This window comes from Adiantum capillus-veneris, chromosome 2 (genome assembly GCF_014529385.1).
Source record: "Adiantum capillus-veneris isolate H3 chromosome 2, ASM1452938v2, whole genome shotgun sequence".
NCBI classification, from domain to species: domain Eukaryota; kingdom Viridiplantae; phylum Streptophyta; class Polypodiopsida; order Polypodiales; family Pteridaceae; genus Adiantum; species Adiantum capillus-veneris.
Window position 1 is genome coordinate 164,312,844 of NC_140932.1, and position 22,408 is coordinate 164,335,251.

A 22,408-nucleotide genomic window follows, 5' to 3' on the forward strand; every position below is an offset into this window, starting at 1 on the left:
ATAGTTAACCACTGATAAATAACTCAAAGCATTTTGAATCAATGTGATTATTTTCCCCTTTGATTTTCTCTAAAAAATAGAGTAATTCTACCTAATTAATTAGGAAAATTACTCAAAAAATTATAGGATAATTTTCCTAGCTTAATGACTGTCTAATGCAGCTGTGATAATTATCTCAACTTAATCTAAGCTTAATTAATATATTTCCCATTAATTTATGGTTAATTTGGCTAATTTCAACCCTAATATGATAGGAGAATTAATTAGCTTAACATTTCCAAGCTTAATTACAACAATCAGCAGAGAATATTTAATTAAGAGAGGATTTATGAGCATACATAGGCCTAATTTTTAATTTATTAAGAAAATAGATTTATCTAGCCTTGCTTATTAAGAAGGATTAGGCTAATTACCGTTTAAGTTAATCAACTAGAGATTAATCTCTAGTGATTTCTGCGTAACGGTCTCTCTAGATGAGAGAGAGTGTGTCAAGGCTCCGAGTCTGTCGAATTGTGAAGCAAGGGGTCCTATTTATAGTTTTCTGGCACTCACAAGCTCTTCACAGGCTGGAAAAAGCAGTTGCTTGCAGCTCAAGCAGTCCCTAGGCTAAAGATGGCGCCCCTTGCTGCTATTTGAGTCCCTTGCAGGGTCATTATATCTCCACACTGCCCCCTTAGCTTCCATAATTGATTTTGACTATTTTCACTGACTTTTAATGATGAAAATTGGAAATATCAGTAAATTCTAGAACCTTAGGATAAGAAAGTCTTTGATAATAATAATTACTGAAACCATCCAATTTTACTTAACTAATAGAATTCCTAGTGTAACCTTTCAGGGCCCGTAACTCTTCCGAATTTTATCGGAATCTGATTTTGAAAATTTCTAGCCCGGTGTTTGTTGTGTTTAAGATTTCAAAAATACCAATATTTGCCATGGTCGGACAATTCTACATTGCTTTTTCAACAATCATATCAGTTGAACTAAGCTTTATATAATCTTTAAGGTTTTAGAAACTGGAAATCTTACAGCATCTTCGTTGTCCGGCACTATAAGTTCTGGCTCTTTTGTTTCAAGGTGGGGTTCTACCACCACTTTGGATTTCTCTTTACTGGTTCCTACCACAAGCTCCTCAGGTTTTGCCATATTCTTGAGCTTGGGTTTTTGTTTTTCCATCATCTCTTGAGTAATTCTTATCAAATTTTGATAAGCTTCAAGCTTAGCTGCTTCCATATCTGGAGAGGATAGGTTTTCCATTTGTTTTCCATGGTTTGGCGTGATTTAAGTCCCGCTTGGTAAGCTTTCAAGGCTGCATTAATTGGCTCAAAATTTTTGTCAACCAAAATTGATCCTGTAGATTTCACCGTGGTTTCTTTAATTTCACTTCCAGTTTCTTTCACCTTTTCCTGGAATAGTTTCTTTGCTTTCTTCTCGATTTCAGCCCTTTGTTTCTATTTTTTTATCTCATACCTTTTGCTTTTGCTTCTTTTGGTCCTTTGAGAGGAAATTTTTATATTCTCCGAATCATCAGAGGAGTTATGTTTCTTTTTCTTAGCCTGCGCTCTGGTGGTTACCTTGATTGGAACAATCGGTTCACTCTCAAATGAGCTATTAGGTATCACTTGGACTACGTCACTATTGTTTTACCCTTGTTTAAAGGATTTTTTGGACAATCTTTAGGGAAGTGTCCTCCCTTTTTGCAACATTGTATGCAATAAGCTTCAACTGGCTTGTGGTTTTTGTCAGGCTCTAGGCATTCATTTTTTTAGTGATCATCTGCACCACAGTTATGACAGTTTCCAATTCTTGGATTAATCATGGGTCTTACCATCGGAGGTCTAACACCTTGATTAGCTACATAGTACATTGGTGCAAGCTCTGGTGTAGTATATGTCACAAGTTCTTCCATTGGTGGTGGATGTGAATTGTACCAATCTCTCTCTACCATTACAGTAGATGGACTAGGCTCAACAAAGGGTGTAACAGGCACTAGTGCTTGTTCATCTATGACTCCCTCTGGATGCATGTACTTTATAGGTACTGCATTATGTCCGAGATATAGAGGTTGTTGACCCAACACAGTTTGAGGTCTTTCCATACCCATCTGTGGTCTTTGAGCTGGAGACATATTAGGCTGATATCTGTACATGGGTTGTCCTTGTGGCCTCATAGGCACGTATGAACATTCCCATCAAACTTTGGTCGGTAATAGCACTCATTGGTCTCATGGTTGGTCCATTTACCCTCATTTGCACACCATTTTTGTGGCCTAAGTGGTTGTATCTGTTGAGGTATCCCTTGCCTTGGTCCCCTCATAGGTGCTTTTTGTATGTTATTCATCACGAGCATGTCTTCTATGGCTAAAAGCGGTGCTGCAGCAACCGTTCCCACTTGTGCTGGTTTGGTGGATGTTGTTTTCTCGCTTTGGTTATCCTTAGGGACAACTTCTTCGTTGAAAATATCACAATTGTCTCCGAAGTCATTAGCATCTGACACACACTCTTCTAGGGTCGTATGCTTATTGCTATATAGTATAGCATGAAGTTCTTTGTTTAGCAATTCCTCTAGAAACAATGATACTAGTCATTCTTATGTAGATATCTCTAGCTATGGGCATCTTGCAATGTATTGTTTCATTCGAGTTGCACAAACCCTAACAGACTCACCTTGTTTTTGTTTGAAGTTATATATTTGAGCTACCGTAGATTCCCGTCTTGGAACATGCAGCTACAAATCCTTGAGCTAATGTATTTAAGTCCATGATTGACCTTGGTGGAATGTTTTGGAACCATGTCAATGCTTTTCCTTCTAATGTCATTCCAAACCCCTCGCATTGAGTATGGAAATCAAATATGCTTTCTGCTCTTAGCACTTGCTTAAAGCTTGCTAAGTAGTCATATGGATCCCCAAATCCACTGTATTTTTTGACCAATTTTGAAAATCAGCTGGTCTGACACGTCTATTTGGTTCAACTCCCGGTCTCCTGGTAGTTGGTCCTGTTCCAAGTCCTTCCAACCAGCATGTTGGAAATAGTGACTCATGTAGCCCTGGACTGCCTTTAGTGTCACCGATTTTCTTCGTGATGAGGTGGTTTCTAGATTCTTAACATTACTCTCAAAAGATCTATGAGGTCGTCTCGTGGTATAGTTTCTGGTCCTTGGCCCATTGGCCCATTATCCAATCCCTTATGGAGTACCCTTGATATTTGGTTTGTTCCACCTCCTCAGGAGTCATCACAATAAAGTTATTGTTATAACAATCTCTAAACAGGTAGGTTGGTAGATCTTTTGAACCCTTATCTTTGATTTTGAAGATATAAATGATCTTCATGGGTGTTAATTGTCCTGATTTGGTATGAGAAATCCATAGAAGATCTTTGACGTTTCTATCCTCCCAACAATAGACTCCGATCCTAGGATTATCCATACTAAGCTATTTCAAAGGCTTCAAATCAACTTGACCATATCCCTCGAACTCTAAAGTTGGTGGTCCTTCTTTTGCGGCCATATCTGAAATTATGGTATTTATCTCTAACCCCCATTTGACTATCATGTCAGGGTTTTCAACTTGTAAATACTGAGTTCCGTTCCTATCCATGTACATTTTTTCTTATTTGTTTGCCCTGATTTCCTCTTCGAACTCAATGCCATGGTCATCAATGCGAATAGCATACTCTTCATTAGGATCCAGGTAAACCTGAGCTCCATGGCGATTAGTCATATAAAAGGAGAGTATATGCTTATAACGCACTGTCGTTCCGGTTTCTGAGTGAGTCAAATAGGAAGACATTTCAGATGTTGATTCTAAAAAAGTGTCCTAGACTTCTTCAAAGATAGTGTCCAACTGCTCACCTTGATTAACACTCTCTTCGGTGGATACTCTACTAGCGGTCTCTCCAAATATGCCTTGATTTCCTAGTATACGACCTGATCTAAGGTTCATAAAGACTTGTGAAGCCCTAGATAGAGTACTTACCACTGGATTGACTTGTTGTCAATTTCTTCCACTTGACTTGATTGCAACTTCTATCAAGATTTCAATTCCTTGGCTGCAACCTGATTTCTGTATCAATTTTGCTCAAGTTAGCTATTCTTTCACAAAGACTGTATAGTTTTTGCTAACTATTGTGACAACAGGTCTATGTGTATCACTCCAAATCGAGCTAAGTGAGTCAGCAGTTGAGACTTTCAGATTCTACTTTTGCAAAAAGTCAACGGATTAATCTGCAACCTGAAAACTGAGTGAACATATACCAATTTGGATCCGATTGAGCCCAAAATTTCCCAGTGGCCTTGTATTATGTTGATCTATCAATGTACAAGTTCAGTCAAAACTGGTATCTCTGTGTAGCAGTAGTAGATAATCGCAATTATTTACTTTTCTCAATTTTTATACTTTGTGGCTTGATTTGCCAAGTATACATCTTGTTAAGATCTCTGGACAAGTTTCACTCAGTTCAAACAAAATTTGTTCAAGTTATCAACTGTTTCGTGTCTGTAGACTCAGTTTTCAAGAATCTGGCTTAAGTTTCACTTTTGTGATCCAAATTTCACCAAAATTGATTTGTGTGTTCTACTTGATATGCTTGACCTTGTGGTATACTCAAATGTGCAAGAATATCAATTTTTGTAGCAGATGTAAATAATCGTGATTATTTACTCCTGCTAATTTTTTGCAAGTTTTTGTAACAATCTTGACACAGATCTGTTAAGCAACTTAACTTAAGCTCCCTAGCCAAGTTTCATCAAGTTTGGATAATTTTTATTCAAATGGTCATCAGTTTTGTATCTATTGACTAACTTTGCAAATTTGGCCACAATTTTCAATCCAATGATCCAAATCTTACCAAATTTGGTTTGTGGGCTTAATATAACCTGCTAAAACTAGTGGTATGTTGACTTGGTCAAAAAAGTTAAAAAATGAGGCAGATATAAATAATCACGATTATTTACTTCTGGTAAATTTTTGCATCTTTTTGGTCAATTGAGCATGTACACATGTCTATCACATCAATATAAGCCTATAAATAAAGTGTCATTGAGTTTGAACAAAACTTTTTCCAATTTACACTCAAGTTCTCGATAGTCAGTACAGAATTTAGTTTTTACCCAATTTTTGGTCAGTTTGATGATCCAAATTTCATGCACCTTTACAAAAGTTGTTTATAGACATGCATAGAGTCTTTGGTATCAACCTTTGTTCATTTTGAGCTGAAAGTAAATAATCGTGATTATTTACTTTAAGCTTAAAATGAGCACTTTTTGGAACTTTTTCACTAGACAGTCTTTTCATGAGCTATATTAAGCCTCTGAGTCAAGTCAAAACTTAATTTGGCCTAAAATGTCAAGAAAAAGTAAATAATCTAAGTTTTTGCAAACTCTTGAAATTTTTACCTCAATGTGTCCTTGAGCTTACCCACTGGTTCATACAACTTTTAAAGCATACTCTCCAGTTGGATTGAGTGGGTGGCAATCTTTTGGTGCTATTTCTAGCTGTAGACCTGAAATTTTGCAACTTCACATAACAACTCACAATTGATTCTTTCGGAGAGAGCAATGTTCTGAAATCCACCTCGGATTCTACTTACCCACTCCTAGGTTCTGCTGTAATGGGGTTGTGAAAAGTGTCCAAAAATACTCGTTTTCTTGTTTTTTATGGTTTTTTGAGCTTTGATCTTAAGACTTGTCTCGTACATCAATCATTCTCAAAACCCTGATCTAATTCTACAATCCTACAATCCTAAAGGTACTTAGTAAGTACCACTTACTTCCAACCTACCTCTACACCAAAAGACGACAATCTTAAGCTATGCGGTTTTAAAAAGAAAGTTTTTACTCTAGGAGATCCTAGAGGAAGTTAAAGGATAACTTCACAAGATGCTCATTTTTTTCCCTAGTTTAGGTCTCTTCGATCCCCGACAACAACCCAAATGTGGGACGGGTGTCTAACCTCACTCCTATCTTATTGCAGACATAGCGAGAACCACGAATATAATTAGCAATCCATGGGACGAAGCTGACTCGACTAGTGCATAGAGGCTACAAGAGGTTGTCAATCTCTTGAAAAACAACAAACAACTTGCATCTAACTCAGTCTACACTCAAATGACTGAAATCACCAAAAGCCAATTGCTCATCGGTAAACAAATCAGCATCAAACGACATCCAAACATAACAAAACTTCTAGGAAATTTTTATAAGACCTAAGCACACATGATTATGATCTCAAATCTCACTTTAGGTCAAGTGTAAAAATCGTGATTATTAACAGCAGCAGTGAGTTTTTGACCTAGTCGTTTTCACCCCAGAATGCATCTAAATACTTAACAATGTGTCCCAATATCCCGCCTATACTTAGTTTTTGATTTTGAAGTGTAAAATCCTACTTATGATGAAATTAGGCCGTGGGTCGGTGATGCCAAAAGCTACAAAATACCGTGAAATGTTTACGTCAATACATAGAGCTCTTACTTGCGGTTGCAATGCATGAGACACGACTGCAATAATGTGACAATCGAGGAGGGAGTAAGAAGCGCGAGAAGGAAAGAAGTGAGCACCGTATGTATTAGCTGTAAAATACACTTTCAACAACGTAAAGTGTTTCTCTTTGGCCCAGAAAGGCTCAATGAAATAATCCTTTCACCCGATCCCATCATACTACCTCTTATAGACTATAACTTTTCTTTTGACGTAAGTGTATTTATCTTGCTATGAACCAAGAGGATTTGTACACACAATTAATCCCAATCACTAGACAAAACATATATATTATGGTAAGCACAAAACTACAATTCCAAAGAACAATTCGTAGCCTGTTTGGTCGGCAGAGATTGAACGCTATTAACCCTTTCATATTACCCATGATACGATATGACCATAGCCTTGATGTTTTCATCTTTGTATTGTTTTGATATTCTCTTTTGTGTTCTTTCTTTTTTTGTGTGAGTGCAAGAGAGAAAGAGTGGGGCTTCTTTCATTGCACTTCCTTCCAAACCCTAGTCTTCATGGCATCTATGGTTTAACTCCTTCATATATTTTCTTGGAGTTCTCTCACAAACTCTCACAGCCAAAAGCCCGGTGCTGTCTTGGCAAGACCGCAAATTTCTTGATATATTTTTGGTGAACCCGACGCGAATCTGCCAGGGTGAGAGTTTTTGGGTAACCATGGGTGATCATGTTGAGCAACAAGGTATGCATTTTGATCCATCAACAATGCAAATGTTTCAAGCATTTGCAATGTTCATGCAACAACAACATGCCACTGAAAGAAGGGAGATTTCAACAACCAAGGCCATACAAGCGGTCATCAACAGAATGGATCAGTTCAATGGCAAAGATGTAACCAAGTACTTACGCGAGTATGTGAAGGAGATGGAGCTACATCGTGTGTCAGAAGGTGAGATGATTCAAAGCTTTGAGCTAGTTGTTTCTCCAGAAATTAGGGAACATGTTAGGGCAATTAAAGATGGGCATGGAAGAAATTGGGAAGAACTCAAAGTAGCTTTAAAGGAGGAATATTTCATGGAGGACTCTAAGAGAGTGACAAAAAGGACATTCTTAGAATGGGTAGTCAATCCAAAGCAAGGACTATCAATAACAGAGCTACTTAGGAAATTTGAGCTGTGCTATGCACAACTCACTAGGACAAAAAGGGCCACACTAGATGCAGAGAAGATAGATCTTTTCTTACAAGCTGCAGGTAAAGAGTTTCAAGAAAATTTGGAGCTTCTTCTTGAAGATAAAGATGCTAAGCAAGGACTAAAGACCGACTGGAATGAAGTTGAAGGTGATGTCTCACTGCTTGCCAAATGACAAAGAAGAAGGGACAAGATGGTAGTAAACACTACAAGTCCTTCCACCTCAAATTCTGACAAAATGGTAAAGCCTACTTTTATCGCTCCTAAGTTTGATGAGTCCATGCTAGATGATCTTGTGAAGGGAATGCGTGACTTGAAGGTGAAGCTTGCAACGCTTGAAGAAAAAGGCCTACTGTCAGGGCCACTTCCTAGGCAAAGGCAACAGTCCAAAGAAGGGTTCGTTAATAGATGTATTTGGTGTGATAGTACATACCATGTAAGAAGGGATTGTGATGATTTTAGTGATGCCTTGTCAAAAGATATTTTCTTTTTTAAGGATGGTAAAATACAGGTAAGAGAGACAGGTCTGCCCTTGAGAACTAACTTTGGGAAGGGGGAAATGCAAACCTTAGTTGAAGATATGGCAACTAACCATGCCACCTCTTCAGTTGAGGCAGCTACTTATGGAGTATTGAGCATCTTAGTGATGAAGAGGTGAGTGACCATCATGGTCAAAATTTGGCCAAATGTCATGCAATTAGCTAAAAAGGGAAAGCTTACAAAAGAGATTCTGCATGAAGCAGGTGATTGCATACGTCTAGAAACATGATGGAATGATCCAATGGACTCATCGTCAGTGAATGCCTACATTACAAAATGCCAACAAAATGAGGCTATTGTAGAAGAGAAGCGTAGACGTGAGAATACCGATGAAAGACCATCAAAAAGAGCTTCTAGAAGTGGGGGAAGAAGCGACTCAATGCCTTCTTAAACACCCTCGACACAAGGAGCATCTCCACCTGAAGTACTCATGGAGGAGTCTACAACAGGAAAGAAGAAAGAGCCAACAAAAGGTAAGACAAAAGGCCCAACTTATAAACTACAATCTGATATTGAGGTTGCTACAGATTTAAAGAAAGTCTCGGAGGAAAGGATTTTGAATAGCAAGATTGAGTTCACTCTAGGAGAAGTCCTTGGCATTGCAAAACGTGAATTCCACGAGAAAATCATTGACATCATCAAGAGAAAGAGGCAAACTCTTGCTGAGGTTGCTCGTCCACAGGTTGACGGAGAAACCTTGAAGACACAAGGGATGCAGTTGCAAAATAAGGAGGATGATGGAGCTGTGGTAGGATGCTACCAATCTAGTGGGAGAGTGAAGCAAGTGCATTTCTCAAATGATGATGAAGAAGTTGAAGCTATTCCTAGGAGCTACTATTCACACGAAGTCACTGGGCAAGGGCTACTACATAAACTTTGGTCAAGGTAGGTGATCTTGAAGAGCCATTTATTGCCTTGATTGATCATGGTTCATAAATAAACATAATGTCAAAGAGTCTACTACAACAAGTGCAAATAGACGATGGACACAGATCATGGTTGGATGGTAAAAGTGGCAAACAACTCATCCGGTGAATTGTATGCAGCATGTCCAGGTGTGAAGGTGACAATAGGTGATGTAAAGATTGACCAAAACTTTTTTATACAGGATACATCTTCATATCATCTCATCCTTGGACAGCCCTACATTGTGGGAGTTCGAATGGAAACAAAGGTAATGGATGATGGTTCAACATATGCTAGGATACGTAGAAAAGATAGTAAACGAGCCGTCCAATTTCTCACAGTTTGTGTAAACCATGAAAGAAATCGTGACAACCTCAGAGAACATCCTCTACCAAAGGTGAGCAAAGAATTTCATGATCATAGAGAAATGATGGGTTTTGGCCAAGTACCATTGTAAAGAGGGATTGCAGTGGTACAAAAAGAAAAAGGGTCTCGCCTGATCCAAAAATAGGTGAAACTTTCTCAACGAACTCCTTGGTAACAAGGAATGGATCAGTATGTTTTACAAAACTTGAAGATTTGAAGAGATGTGAGAGGCAATATCCCGGGGGATTCACTCTATATATAAAACGGGATGCCACCTGCGAGCAAAAAACTTTGATAAAACCCCTATATACAACTCATACTAGGGAATATGACCCCCCTTTCTACGCTTATACAACAATCAATGCAAAAAATTATCATACCCCTATCTTACATATAAAATTTAGGTACTAGTCAAAGAGTGTTTAGCATAGTGACTGGCAACGTACTAAGGAACCCGTTATGTTGAGAACTAGATGTATCCTCAATGTTTCTTAGTTTGACTTCCAAACTATGTACCCGCTTAGCTTGCACTCTAGCTACTCATCCAATTCTGCCCCATCTAAATTACTCAAACAACATGGTCATAAAGTTGTGCTAGGTTCTTTGTGTAAATTTGCATCTATAAAAACTCTTTATAGCTTTCATCCCTCAACCAATGAGCTATAATCACAAAACTAACAATTGATACAAAGCAGTGTTAGTTCTTGCATGGATCTTTGTAGCTAGTGACTCAAAAGTTCAAGGGAAGGCTCTTTTAAATATGATACCCCCTCCCTTATTTTTAAGCTTGGGAGATAAATTATTGGGGACCTGGCCCTAACTTATACGCTTATGTAACTTGTAAAAAAAATCCCTTCCCTTGCACTTACGTGGTTCGGTAAATTTTGTATATGTTGAATCCCCCGGGGGCAATATGTGCATAATGTACAAATAGGCATGAAAAAGAGTGGGTTGCTAGAGTCTACTGAAAATGTTTTGGGTTTGTGTGAACAAGTTTCTTTTGTAGATACTATGGGTGAGCTTGATGCTATAATGGGGTCTAGTTTGCATCTTGAAAATGAAGTTGTGGAAGTTTGCTCTATGGAAATGTATCAAGTAATAGAAGCCTTTAAAGAAAACCAAATAGTTGGCCCAGAAGTCCATGTTGAAACTAAATACAAGAGTATAGCAAAGAAGGTGAAACCAGTAGCATCACCCTTACCACCCAACAACAGGGAAAAGATTGAGCAATATTCTTTGCAACCAAGTTTAAGGAATCCTAAAAAGATCGGGCATACCTTCACAAAGGAGTCTTTTCAAGAGTTGCAGATTGGTTGTGAGGAGTTTCTAACATAGGAGGAGACAAAGTGCTTCAAAGAAATGCTTTCAAAGTATGGTAAGGCTTTTGCATTTGAGCTCCTATGGTAATTTTCACAATACCTCATGTGCCTTGGAATCTGCGGCCTATCCGGTTCCGAAGGCTCATTTGCCAAAGTTAGTAGAGCTACTGAATGAGAATCAAAATGGGAATCTTGGAGCCTTCTTGTGATCCATACTCAAACAGGTGGTTCACAGTTCCAAAGAAGAATGGTTCTCTGCGCTTCATCCAAGATATGCAACCAGTGAACAAGGTGACAATTAGAAATGTAAGTACAAGTCCAATTGTGGATGAGTTTTCAGAGGCGTTTGCAGGAAGGGCAATCTACTCAATGGGGGATCTCTACTCAGGGTATGATCAATTTCAACTTGCAATCAAAAGCAGAGACTTGACAACCATGAGGACACCTTTGGGTTTGGTAAGGATGTGTACCTTGCCACAGGGAATAACCAAATCGGTTGCACATATGATGAATGGGATGAATAAGGTCTTACATGATTTTATTCCTCAAATCACAATGCCTTTCATTGATGATTTGCCTATCAAAGGATGTGAAGAAAGTGACAAAGATGAAGCTTTGGATCTCAAGGGATGTCGCAGGTTTGTGGTAAATCACATAAATGATTGTGATAAAATTTTGTCTGGGTTAGAGGAAGTGAATCTTACTTTGTCAGGGAAAAAGTCTATGTTTGGTGTCAATGAAGTGCTCATTGTGGGGCACATGTGCGGGCCATATGGTAGGAAACCTTGTCCAACAAAGGTAGATGCCATCCAAAGAATGAAAGAAACATGCACTAGCATCACTGAGGTTAGAAGGTTTCTGGGAGCATGTGTCTTTTATGTTATTTGGATTCCACATTATGCACATGTAGCTGATCCTCTTTATCGATTTCTTAGAAAGAATCAAAAGTTTAAATGGATAGAAGTACATGTAAAAGCCATGAAAAAGCTAAAGGAGTTGCTCCAGTTAGCACCAACTTTGAGAAATGTAGACTATGAGTGTCAAAGGCCAGTAATTGTGACAGTAGACACCAGTCCTACAGGGATTGGATGGGCAATAGGGCAAGATGACGAAGAAGGACACAGGTATGTGGTGAGATTTGGAGCAAAGGTACTAAGTGCTCGCCAAAGAAACTATCCACAGATAAAGAGAGAGTTATGGGGTATGGTTACAGCCTTGAAAAATGGAAAAGAGTACCTAATTGGTGCATGTGTGGTTGTAGAAACAGATTGTCTACCACTTCTTGGGATGATTACAAGCTGCTCAACGCCAGACATTGCTATGTTGCGGTTGATTGCCTACATTAAGTCCTTAAACCCTGAGTTTAAGCACATTGCAGGTAAAGACAATACAGTGGCAGATATGCTATCAAGAGCAAGGTATGAAGATGAGTCACAGATGATTGATGAGGGAGATGATGTGGGCACAAAGTTCTATTCCATCTCTCACGTCAAAGGTAACAATGTCTGCATGACTAATCCACTTGAATTTTTCTTGAAAGATCTTTATGAAGGTGGCTTCTTATTGGAAGCTACTTGACTACTCTAACAAAACAGGATGATTGGTCTGAACATGAATTCAAGAGGATACGGAGGAAAGCATATGGTTACTTTTTGAGGGATGGCTACTTGTGGAAGCATCCTAAACAAAAGGGTGCTACACCACAAAGGGGTATATGTAAAAAAGAGACTCAAGTAAAGCTCATGCAAGAGTTTCATGAAAGTATATGAGCTGGACACAGGGGTGTGTGGGCAACCTTCTCCAAGTTGAAAGAAAAATACTGGTGGAAGGATATGTACGAAGATGTATCTCAATTTGTAGAGTCATGTATAACTTGTCAAATGTATTCAAATGTTCGACATCGTGATGGATTGCACCCTACATATCCACTAGCCATGTACTATAAATGGGTTGTGGATCTAGTGACAATGCCTTTAGGACTCTAGCAGATGAGATACTTGGTTCTTGCACGAGAAGGCCTAACTAACCGGGTTGAAGGAAGAGCATTAAGGGACAAAACCACAGAAGCTGTGTGCAAATTCCTTCTTGATGAGGTGATTTGCCGTTATGGTTGTATGGGAAAGATCACTGCAGACAGAGGTGAACTGGATGTCGAAGAAGCAAGGGAGTTCTTTTCCAAATTAGGAATCAAGCTTTCTCTTACTACAACTTATAACCCTGAAGGCATGGAAAGAGTGAAAGAGGGCATCCTCTTATCATCAAAGCTTTGGCCAAGGCTCGCGAAGGAAGAGTTGGTGAGTGGCCAAAATTGTTACCATATGCTTTATGGACTGATTGTACAACACATAGCTCAATAAATGGCTACATGCCTGCAGAGCTAATGTATGGTCAAAAGCAGTGATGCCGATTGAAGATACAATTCTCACATGGAATGTACTACCTTGGCGAGAGGGGCTTAGCAGGGAAGGTCTCCTTGCATTGCACATAAGGCAACTAGAGAGAAGACCTGGAGACATTGAGGCTGCAAAAGAACCACTCAAAAATGCAAGGCTGAAAAACAAGGACTACTTGGATAAGCGACATCAGCTCAGAAGCAAAGCAATTGACAAAGGTGACTGGATTTTAGTATATGATAGAAGCCTTGATAACCAGCACACAGTCATGCGTAAGTTCTCAAAAAGATGGTTTGGATCATATGTTGTAAAACATGTGCATGAAAATGCTACTTACAACTTGTCTGAACTAGATGGTACAGAAGTAAATATTCCCATTGCAGGAAAAAGGATCAAAATGTTTTAGAGAAGAGGAGACAATGATCCAGAAAATGTTGATGAGGAGGAAGAACAAAACACAGGTGAAGATCAAAGTGAATATGAAGCTTTGGAATCATCCAGTGAAGAAGAAAGCAAGGAAGATGTACAAGAGGGCTAATCTTACAACGAGACAATGTGGCACATACCGAAGGATGTGCAGGTTTAGATGTCGTGCTGTGACACGTACATAGTGGGAACACATGCTACAAGAGTTATCTTGTAACTTTTTAGATACATAATTATATTTTCTATAATGTACATATGCATATTTAAGTATAATAATATGCTTTCTATCTCATCCTATTATTTATCTCAAGGGTAACGTATTCTTACTTTACCGTCAAAAAGTACTATGGAAAAAGCGTCAATAGCTTCGCCTCTTTAACTTGGGGCAAAAAGCATTGATTTTTTCTTTCTACTATCTCATTATTATCTCATATCCTAGTTAGATCCTATATCTAGGGTAACTTCCAATATATATATATATTCTATGTATTTTTCTTATATTTCTTTTTAAATAGCTACTAGGAGAGAATCAAATCCTAGTGGGACACTAGGTGGCATGATTTCAAAGATACACTTATTTTAATGCATTATTGCAAGAATGATTACAAAACTTTGTCAAGAGCAATTTCATGCTTTCATATGGCATGAGGTGTCCATTGGAATCAAATAAAAGTCTAGGCTAAGGGGACCACAAGAAGACTTTTGCGGCCAAAACTGTACCCTATTTTGATAATTTTTTTACACAAGGTTCCAATCCGAATTGGAAAAAGTATATAAAATGGGAGTTGTAGCTAATGAGCTGAATTTTTTGCCCATATTTTTACTTTTTTATTTGGAGCCACGGTTGAGGAGATATGATCAAAATACTGGACCCCAATTTTCCCACATCATGCAAGGATAGCTCATTTCCAACTTTTACAGTTTCTGTTCACACTGTCTCTTCTCTTCTTGTGTAAACCCTTGGGGGTTCCCTTCACCTATAAAAGGGGACCTCTTCTTCCTTGAAAACCATTGAAGCTTTCAAGCCATTGATGAGAGGAATTCATGAGGGAGTGAGTAGTAATACCTAATTGTACTTAGCCATTAACATAAGCCTAAGCCTACACTTTCTCCTAGAGGAAGACTAGCCATGCTTGTAAACTATCCTTGGAAAATCAACTCTAATCGAAGAAGGTCTTGGAATTAGTGTATCAATCAAAGTTGAATTCTTCCCTCTTCTTCTTTCTCCATCAAAAATGGTGCCAAAGGGTTTGACAAGTAAGATGTGTTCTACATTGATATTTTTTTGATTTCTTGTTGTTTTCTTTTGTATCTTTAATCCAACATATATATATATATATAATCTCATCTCCTTAACCAAACCTATCTCTCTCACTCTTAGAAATTAATTTTCTCTATAAATTCTAGGTTCTCCTTGCTACAGGTACATATTTCTCCGCAATATCCTTATTGCCTACGGACAAGAATAGGGCTTGGGAGGGAAACTTCTCATATCTTCACTTCTCTCATATCTACATTTCTCACATACTATCCTAGATGAATAATCCACATGATGAGAATTTCTATCGCTTCCACTCTGTGCGATCTATTAGAATAACGTATGGATTAGCCGTAAAATACACTTTCAACAACTTAAAGTGTTTCTCTTTGGCCCAGAAAGGCTCAATGAAATACTCCTTTCACCCGATCCCATCATACTAGCTCTTATAGATCCCATCATACTACCTCTTATAGACTATAACTTTTCTTTTGACTTCCTTACAAACCCTAGTTTTCATGGCATCTATGGTTTAACTCCATATAGTTTCTTGTAATTCTCTCACAAACTCTCACAACTAAAAGCCCGGTGCTTTCCTGGAAAGACCGCAAATTTCTCGACAACGTCCTGGTGGTAGATTTTATAGAAATCTGACACGTATCCACACATCCCTTGATCAAAGTCAAATTCCTTATCCTATTTTCCAAAAAAATCCTTAGTTACTATATAGCATAAATTATAGTGCCTGGAACATAATCCAAGATATACAAATACACCATACAACACTATGACAAACTCAATGCTAGGATCTTCATATGAAGTAAGTGTAGTGCCTGGTACTTAAACCAAGGTACACAAAATACATCATAGAGAGAAACTAAACATCACCCAAAATTTCCCCAAAGGATTATATCACATGAGAGCTCATAGAAAATGAAGTTATGAAACCAAAACTGAATAAGTATGTCCATTCTCCAAGAGCATGAAGTAAACATTAGCAGAATCAGCCTCTGCAACCTCTAAAACATGAGAATCTGATTTTGAAAATCAGGTTTTTGCAATCTAGGCACCAAGCCCTGAATATCCTCTTTAAAATTCTGAGTATCCACTACCTTTCCATTTACAAAATGCTCCTCTGTAGATTTATGAGATACCCACTGTTGCAATTGATTGACTTTCCATTTTTGATGGATCTTATGTATTGCTACCTTTTTGCATTGTGAATTTTCTATCATTCCATTGAAAAATTTTCAACTCCAAATTTTCAAAATCAAAGCATCCTCCATATTTTTCAAAATCAAATCATCCTCCTGTAAAAGGCACATTCCACCCAATTCAATCGTTAAGACCTGGACATTCTTGTAATGTATTCTTCTTTTCCCAGTTTGCAACTCCAAAATTTGTAGCACATAAAAATCTGAATTTTGACAATCCACCTTCCATATCTGATAGTCCATCCTGTAAGAATCCACTTCTATTATCTCATTAGCTTTAAAACACACATCTTCCAATAAAAGTATGCTTCGATTGAGAACAACTTGTCCCACATCAATTCAGAATGCACATCCATTGAAATTTCATCATTCTGCATTTCAAAGATCATTGCATGCTCCACAAAACCTGTTAAATCTGTTTAATACTCCTCAAAGACTTGATCTTGACATTCCTCATGCTCAATCTGATATGTGAGACCTTTTCCTAATTCATCCCTATTTAGATTAGAACAACAATCAATATGATCTTCCAATTCTCTGCAAGTGAAGCATATCCTTGCTTGATATCGACCTGTGACATCAAAATCTGTCCTTCAAAACATTCATACCCAAAATTTTGATTCGCTTGATCATTCGCAACATCTGGCATAGTGGTTTGATTTTTTGTCTGTATTTTTTGATCATTAGAATTAGTCTTTGTAAACTCCTTCAATGTTCCTTCAACACCTTTTTGCAACATTTTCACTTGTAGGGATCTTTTTGGTGGAGACTCCTCCTGAACTGATATGGTTTCAAAAATTCCTCCTCAACAAATCTGATTTTAAAAATTTTGATTTCCATCAATTCCTCTTTTGCATTCATCTCACTATCCACCTCTGCAAGTGGGCTTTGAATAACATGTACAACATCATGGCTATGTATGACATGCTTCTCCCCACAAATAGGGTAACAACATTTTTCATATGCAAACAACATAAGTTTAAGCAATGGATCTTCCTCTTCCATTCCATGGGTATTCTCTAGTGGTGGGTTAGGGGTATCTAGGGACCCTTCTAGGCTCTTTTGGCCAACCTCCTTCTGCACCTCCTTCTCCTCCATCTTTGATATCCCTACTTGGTGGATGACATGACCCATTCTCCATCCATCATCGTCGTCATCACTCGAATCCCCTTCAAACTCATTTTCATATGCATCCCTCATCTTCTCACGTGATTTTTGCAACTTGAAAACCTTCTTTCTACTATAACATGATTTTTGCCTATCCCCTTTATGATCATCAAGCCATTCATATGCATTCTCCAAGTCATCTTCAAAAGCATCTAACTTCTCTAAGGCTCTTTCCACTTTTTTATAGGAAGTTGCTTTATGCAATTTGTGGCTAATGTTATGAAGTTTTGTGAACAAATCCACCATGCACCACTTCCTACAAGCATCTCTCTTTGAGCACTCATCAAGTACACATGGACAATCATCCACTCATGCTTCTTACTCATGCAAACCTCACATTTCTCTTTCTTCCTTTTATCCCCCATAACATTCACTTCATTAAAATACAACAATCATGTTTAGCCCTCAAGATTGGTCCACCACACCAATCCGAGACCCATTAAATTTTCTAAACGAAGAGCCACGGATGTTGTACGGCAACCTGAATCTGCAGCACTTATAGCACCAAAATCTGAATTTTGAATTTGCAGCAATGCTTCTAATCAAACATGATGTCTGAAATCCATCATCTCTGCTGCTCTTGAATTTTCTCTCCTTGATTGAACAATTTCTCCTTTAGGATAGGTTCTTTCACAGCATTATCACTCATGAAACACAAACATCAACCTCGAATGCTGACACAGAAGGTAATCAGACCCAACAGACATACCATTACAGTAGGTAATCAACAAGACAAGAATGTCAGACACAACACACAAACAATTGCAGTAGGTTCACCAATTGTGTTGATGAAACCTTTAATGGCCCAGCGAGATCGCCAAATGTGTTGGAGTTCAACAACACAAGAATCTCTCTCAACAAACATGCTCCCAAATAGAGAATAAACACTCTCTCCATGATCAGACTCAGCAGGAGACACAATCAAATAACTTCAGAGTCAGCAAACAGAACATAGAGAAAAGATCAGACAGAGCAAAGAACACCATGGCTAAATCTTCTCTCGCATTCCCTACTCAGAACTCATCCCAATACAAGTACCAACTGATGGTTATAACTGTCCAACCCAAAAAATTTCTTGGCATAAAATGTTAGACTCATCAAAATTAGACCTAGCCAAAATCCAACCTGGCAGAAATCCGACCTAGCAATATTTTGATCCAGCAATATTCAGACTCAGTAAATATCTGGTTGACTAAATATCAAACTCAATAATATTCAAATTCAGCAATATTTAGAGTTAGCAATATTCAGAGGAGCATTCCAATTTCAGACCCAACAATATTCAGACTCAAGATATAATATCTAGTCAACACACGTAAGAAAAATGCTTTCTTTAGCCAAAACTAAAGCAAGCAACCATCACACGATTATTAGTAGGATTACCTACTCAAGTCGTTGTCCCCGACAGCGGCGCCAATGTTGCGGGAGCGAATCACACGACCTATAAAGTGCATGCAACACAACCTAGATCAACATAAAGTCAATCAAGGACATAGATGACACAATAGGTGCACAGAGGCAATCTCTTTAGCTTGTCAGGTTGAGACCATCCCATACATACAACACTCTAGAAGGCAAACTAAACCACAATCTAGCATCTCACTACTCTCAACTACACCACCCAACCCGCATACACACAAACAAAAGGAAACTCACCAAACCTTGTCAAAATCGTACGAAAGTGAAGGAACAACATCCCCTCACTAGGATACACCTGTCCCAAAGCCTCTACACTCAAAACCCTCACTCTAGACCCATCTACAAAAAACGCATATGAAGACAGAGCAGGACTTTGGAAGTGCTCAAAACTAAAGTGTATGAGTACCTATGCATAGCTTATCTCGCCACGATTATAATGACTACTTTCAAGCAGAAAACAGACATCGTTTGATATATTTATGGCCGCAAATAGCTTGTAGATGCGTGAGCGCGTTCGCTCCGTTCTGCAAGGAATGCTTAGCTTTATCGCGTAGCTCTCACCGAGCCTAGCACAATGGTGTTGTCGATTCTCCTGTGCAATGAGTGAGCGCGAAGTAGCACCAAGATGAAGCTCATGCTCTCTCTCTTTCTCTCTCACACATAGTTGATGGCAGCTTAAAACTTAGATTATGATAAGAGTTCCTTTTACAAAATGACGTAGGTACCTTATATATTAAGGCTACCATAGGTTTAACCTAAAATAGAGTTCAAGGGGTAAAATGGCTTTGTATGTACAATCTGGAAGTGCCATTGCACCCCGGCTTCTGCAACTAGACTAGCTACTTATTACAAATGATTTTTTTAACCATAATTCGTAGCATTTTATAATTCTTAGAGAATAAGGCTTTGTTGAGTTATGTCGTGCTGTTGACCCACGAGTCAACAAAGGCATTGTTGGCTATGATTAAGCGACATTGCTGGAAGATTTTGTTGGGCACGTCCTTGTGAAAGTCCTTGTTTTGATTTATGAAAACTAGTGTTTTTTTGCTACAAGAGACCCCATAGATGTCGTCCTTTTCATGGACATGTACGCCTTTCTTAAAGTGTTCACTAAAATCCACTTGTATTTTATCATCTGGTTGGTGTGATTCTCTGCATCTCTAAGCCCTGCATGCATAGAAATCACAAAGAGGGCTTCATCTTGATGCATCTTAAAAGCATGTTCAATGTCATTTAGGAACAAGAATTCAAACCCCCTTGTTGATTTACTATGGGATTTAGTTGCAGTATCGCAAGATCCTCAACTTCTTTGATCATCTCTTCCCATTCTAACATCATATCTTTCTCCTCCTTGGGCGGCACATCACATAACATCACTAAGGCAATAGAGGCCTCCTCCTGTTCTATCAAGGTTTCCTCTTTGGGGTTGTCCTCATGAAGAAGTTTCTATGTGCCGTGTTTGAATGTGTCTTTTGCCTTCACTTTGCTTTTGCCTTTTGCTTTGTCAATGCTCTCAAGCACACTCATGGGCAAAACCATGTACTTGTGGCCGATTTCTCCGATGGCTATATCGATGATAGTGTCATCATCCACCTTGTCGCCTAACTCCTTGATAATCCTCAACGATTTCAAGTGAAAATTCTTTTCATTGTCAAAAAGCCAACATTCTTCTTCTCCCTCGTATTTTTTTGTGAACTTCATCAGGTATGTCTCAATGTAGCTTGTGATATCTTGAAAGATGTTGCCATGAAGTTGTGTAATGGCCTCCATGTTGATTGAGTATGCAAACACAAGAAGGAGCATTTCCACCAAGTGAAGGAGGTCAATCTTCTCCAACTGTACGATAAGCATATCACAAGGGGGATACCATGGCAAAGGAGTACTAGAAATCAAGATCAAGAGCATTAGCGTGTGACAAATGCAAGAGCAAGAGGTGGTGGTGATAAGAGAAAGTGAGCTCAAAAACGCAAGATACTTAAAAATGGCTTGAATTGAATTAAAAATCACTTATATGTAGCATTCAATAGCCCAAAAAACATCACAGGCACGAGAAAAAGTTTGACTCGTCCCAAAAAACCCAACCTTGTCCACTACCGTTTACACACTTAACATTTGCAAATTGGAAATCCCAAAAAATTTAACAATACCATACTCAAAACGAAAGGGGCGAGATCAAAATTTGTTTCATTAGTCAAAGTATAGATTACATTACAAGGGGATATTTTATCAGTATGCACCTTGGGAAAAGGATTTCCCCACATATATATGAGCTCTCTTTCTCTTGCGCATAGAGCTTCCATCAACAATGAAAGTGTAGTCGTCACTCAATTCATTTAGAAGACAAGTATTTTCGAAGGTTTGCTAAGCTCCAATTTTCAGTAACTACAATATCCCAAATATCATCTCCTTGCATACAAATATGAAGCTCCACCTACGCCACACCATGTCAGAATCTAAAGCCTCCCATTTTTCCCCAATGATTTTCCAACATCTATAGGGTAAGACAATGGAGAGATCTTACTTGGCAATTTGGTACTACACCGCTAGCTTCTCAACCATTACCATGCACCTAATGGTGTCACCCTTGTGCTACATAACCCTCGATTTCCAAGCATCTGGAACAGTGGTGACTATGCTTCCTTTGCAATCCACATAGTTGGTGTGTGATGCACATCACCTACATTAAACAAAAACACAAACTTGTGCAAATGCATGAAATAGAGATGGTTGCATGATGTGACCCCTATGTACACTTCATTGATCGTAGACATCATTTTCTAGGCTCCAACTCGTGAATATCATTGATGTATTTTTTGATATTGGCAATTAAAAAAGCGTGCGTCGTAGCATAGAAAAATATGTGTGTGTGTGTGTGTGTGCGTGCAAGTTTTGATGCACCATAGCTTGTATAAATGAGATTTCCAAAGATAACGTGGTGCGCCTCAAAAGTGCATGTGAGAGCTTTTAGAGGTTCCCATTCTACAAAGATTGGCAAGAAGATATCTGCACAAACAGGAGAAACAACACATACAACAACCAAGCTAGCATAGGCAAGAGCGATGACAAAAAGAAAGAGAAGAAATGTACAAAGTAGGAAGGGAAACTTACAATTAGTAGGAAAACATTGGTTATCTTCCTCCACAAGCCGCATTTGAGCAAGTTTGTAACCATGTCAAACCTTCACCATCTTGCTTATGTAATCCGATTGATTGAGGTCCACAATGCGTCCCTTTCAATGGTGGCTCTACAAACCAATGTGTGATGACAAAAGACATTGTGTGCTCCTTGTGTGCTTGATTGCATTGTCACCCATATCCACTTTGCATACATTGTGATGGTCCAATGGATATTTTTTTCTTGGACATTGCTAGTGCAAAAGAAATCAATTCTGGAGCGAGGTTTACAGTTCATGGCAATAGTGAGATGGTGGCATCTTGTACAATGACAAAGGAGGGAGAATCAACAAGTGCTTAAAGTTGCCCTAAACTACAATGTTTGTGTAGGATCTCACCATGAGAGGCTTCTAAGTGAAAAGGAAGGTAATGCTGGACAAGTATGTGATAGGAGGAAAGGGAGCATAAGGGGTGCTGATGAAGCTCTCCATAGCTTGTTTTTGGTGTAGCATATCACCTCTCAACTTGGAAGAGGAGGGAGAGGGACAAAGGGACGTGAGAAGAGAACAAAGTTGCTCTTTCATTTAGAGAGAATGAAAAATAAGTCAGAGTTACTAGAGAGAAGGGAGAGGCCATATCTAGAAGAGAGTG

At 38.6% G+C, this 22,408-nt stretch overlaps 1 protein-coding gene and 1 pseudogene across 1 annotated transcript; both read right to left on the minus strand.

Annotated features, from left to right (window-relative positions):
* Window positions 1–16,094: 16,094 nt before the first annotated feature.
* LOC147463988 (uncharacterized) lies at window positions 16,095–17,156 on the minus strand (annotated as a pseudogene).
* Window positions 17,157–20,090: 2,934 nt separating this feature from the next.
* Window positions 20,091–20,549, minus strand: LOC147463989 (uncharacterized). The gene has a single exon (XM_086529904.1). The coding sequence runs from the start codon at window positions 20,547–20,549 to the stop codon at window positions 20,091–20,093; it is 459 nt and encodes a 152-aa protein (XP_086386030.1).
* Between the last annotated feature and the right edge of the window lie 1,859 nt (window positions 20,550–22,408).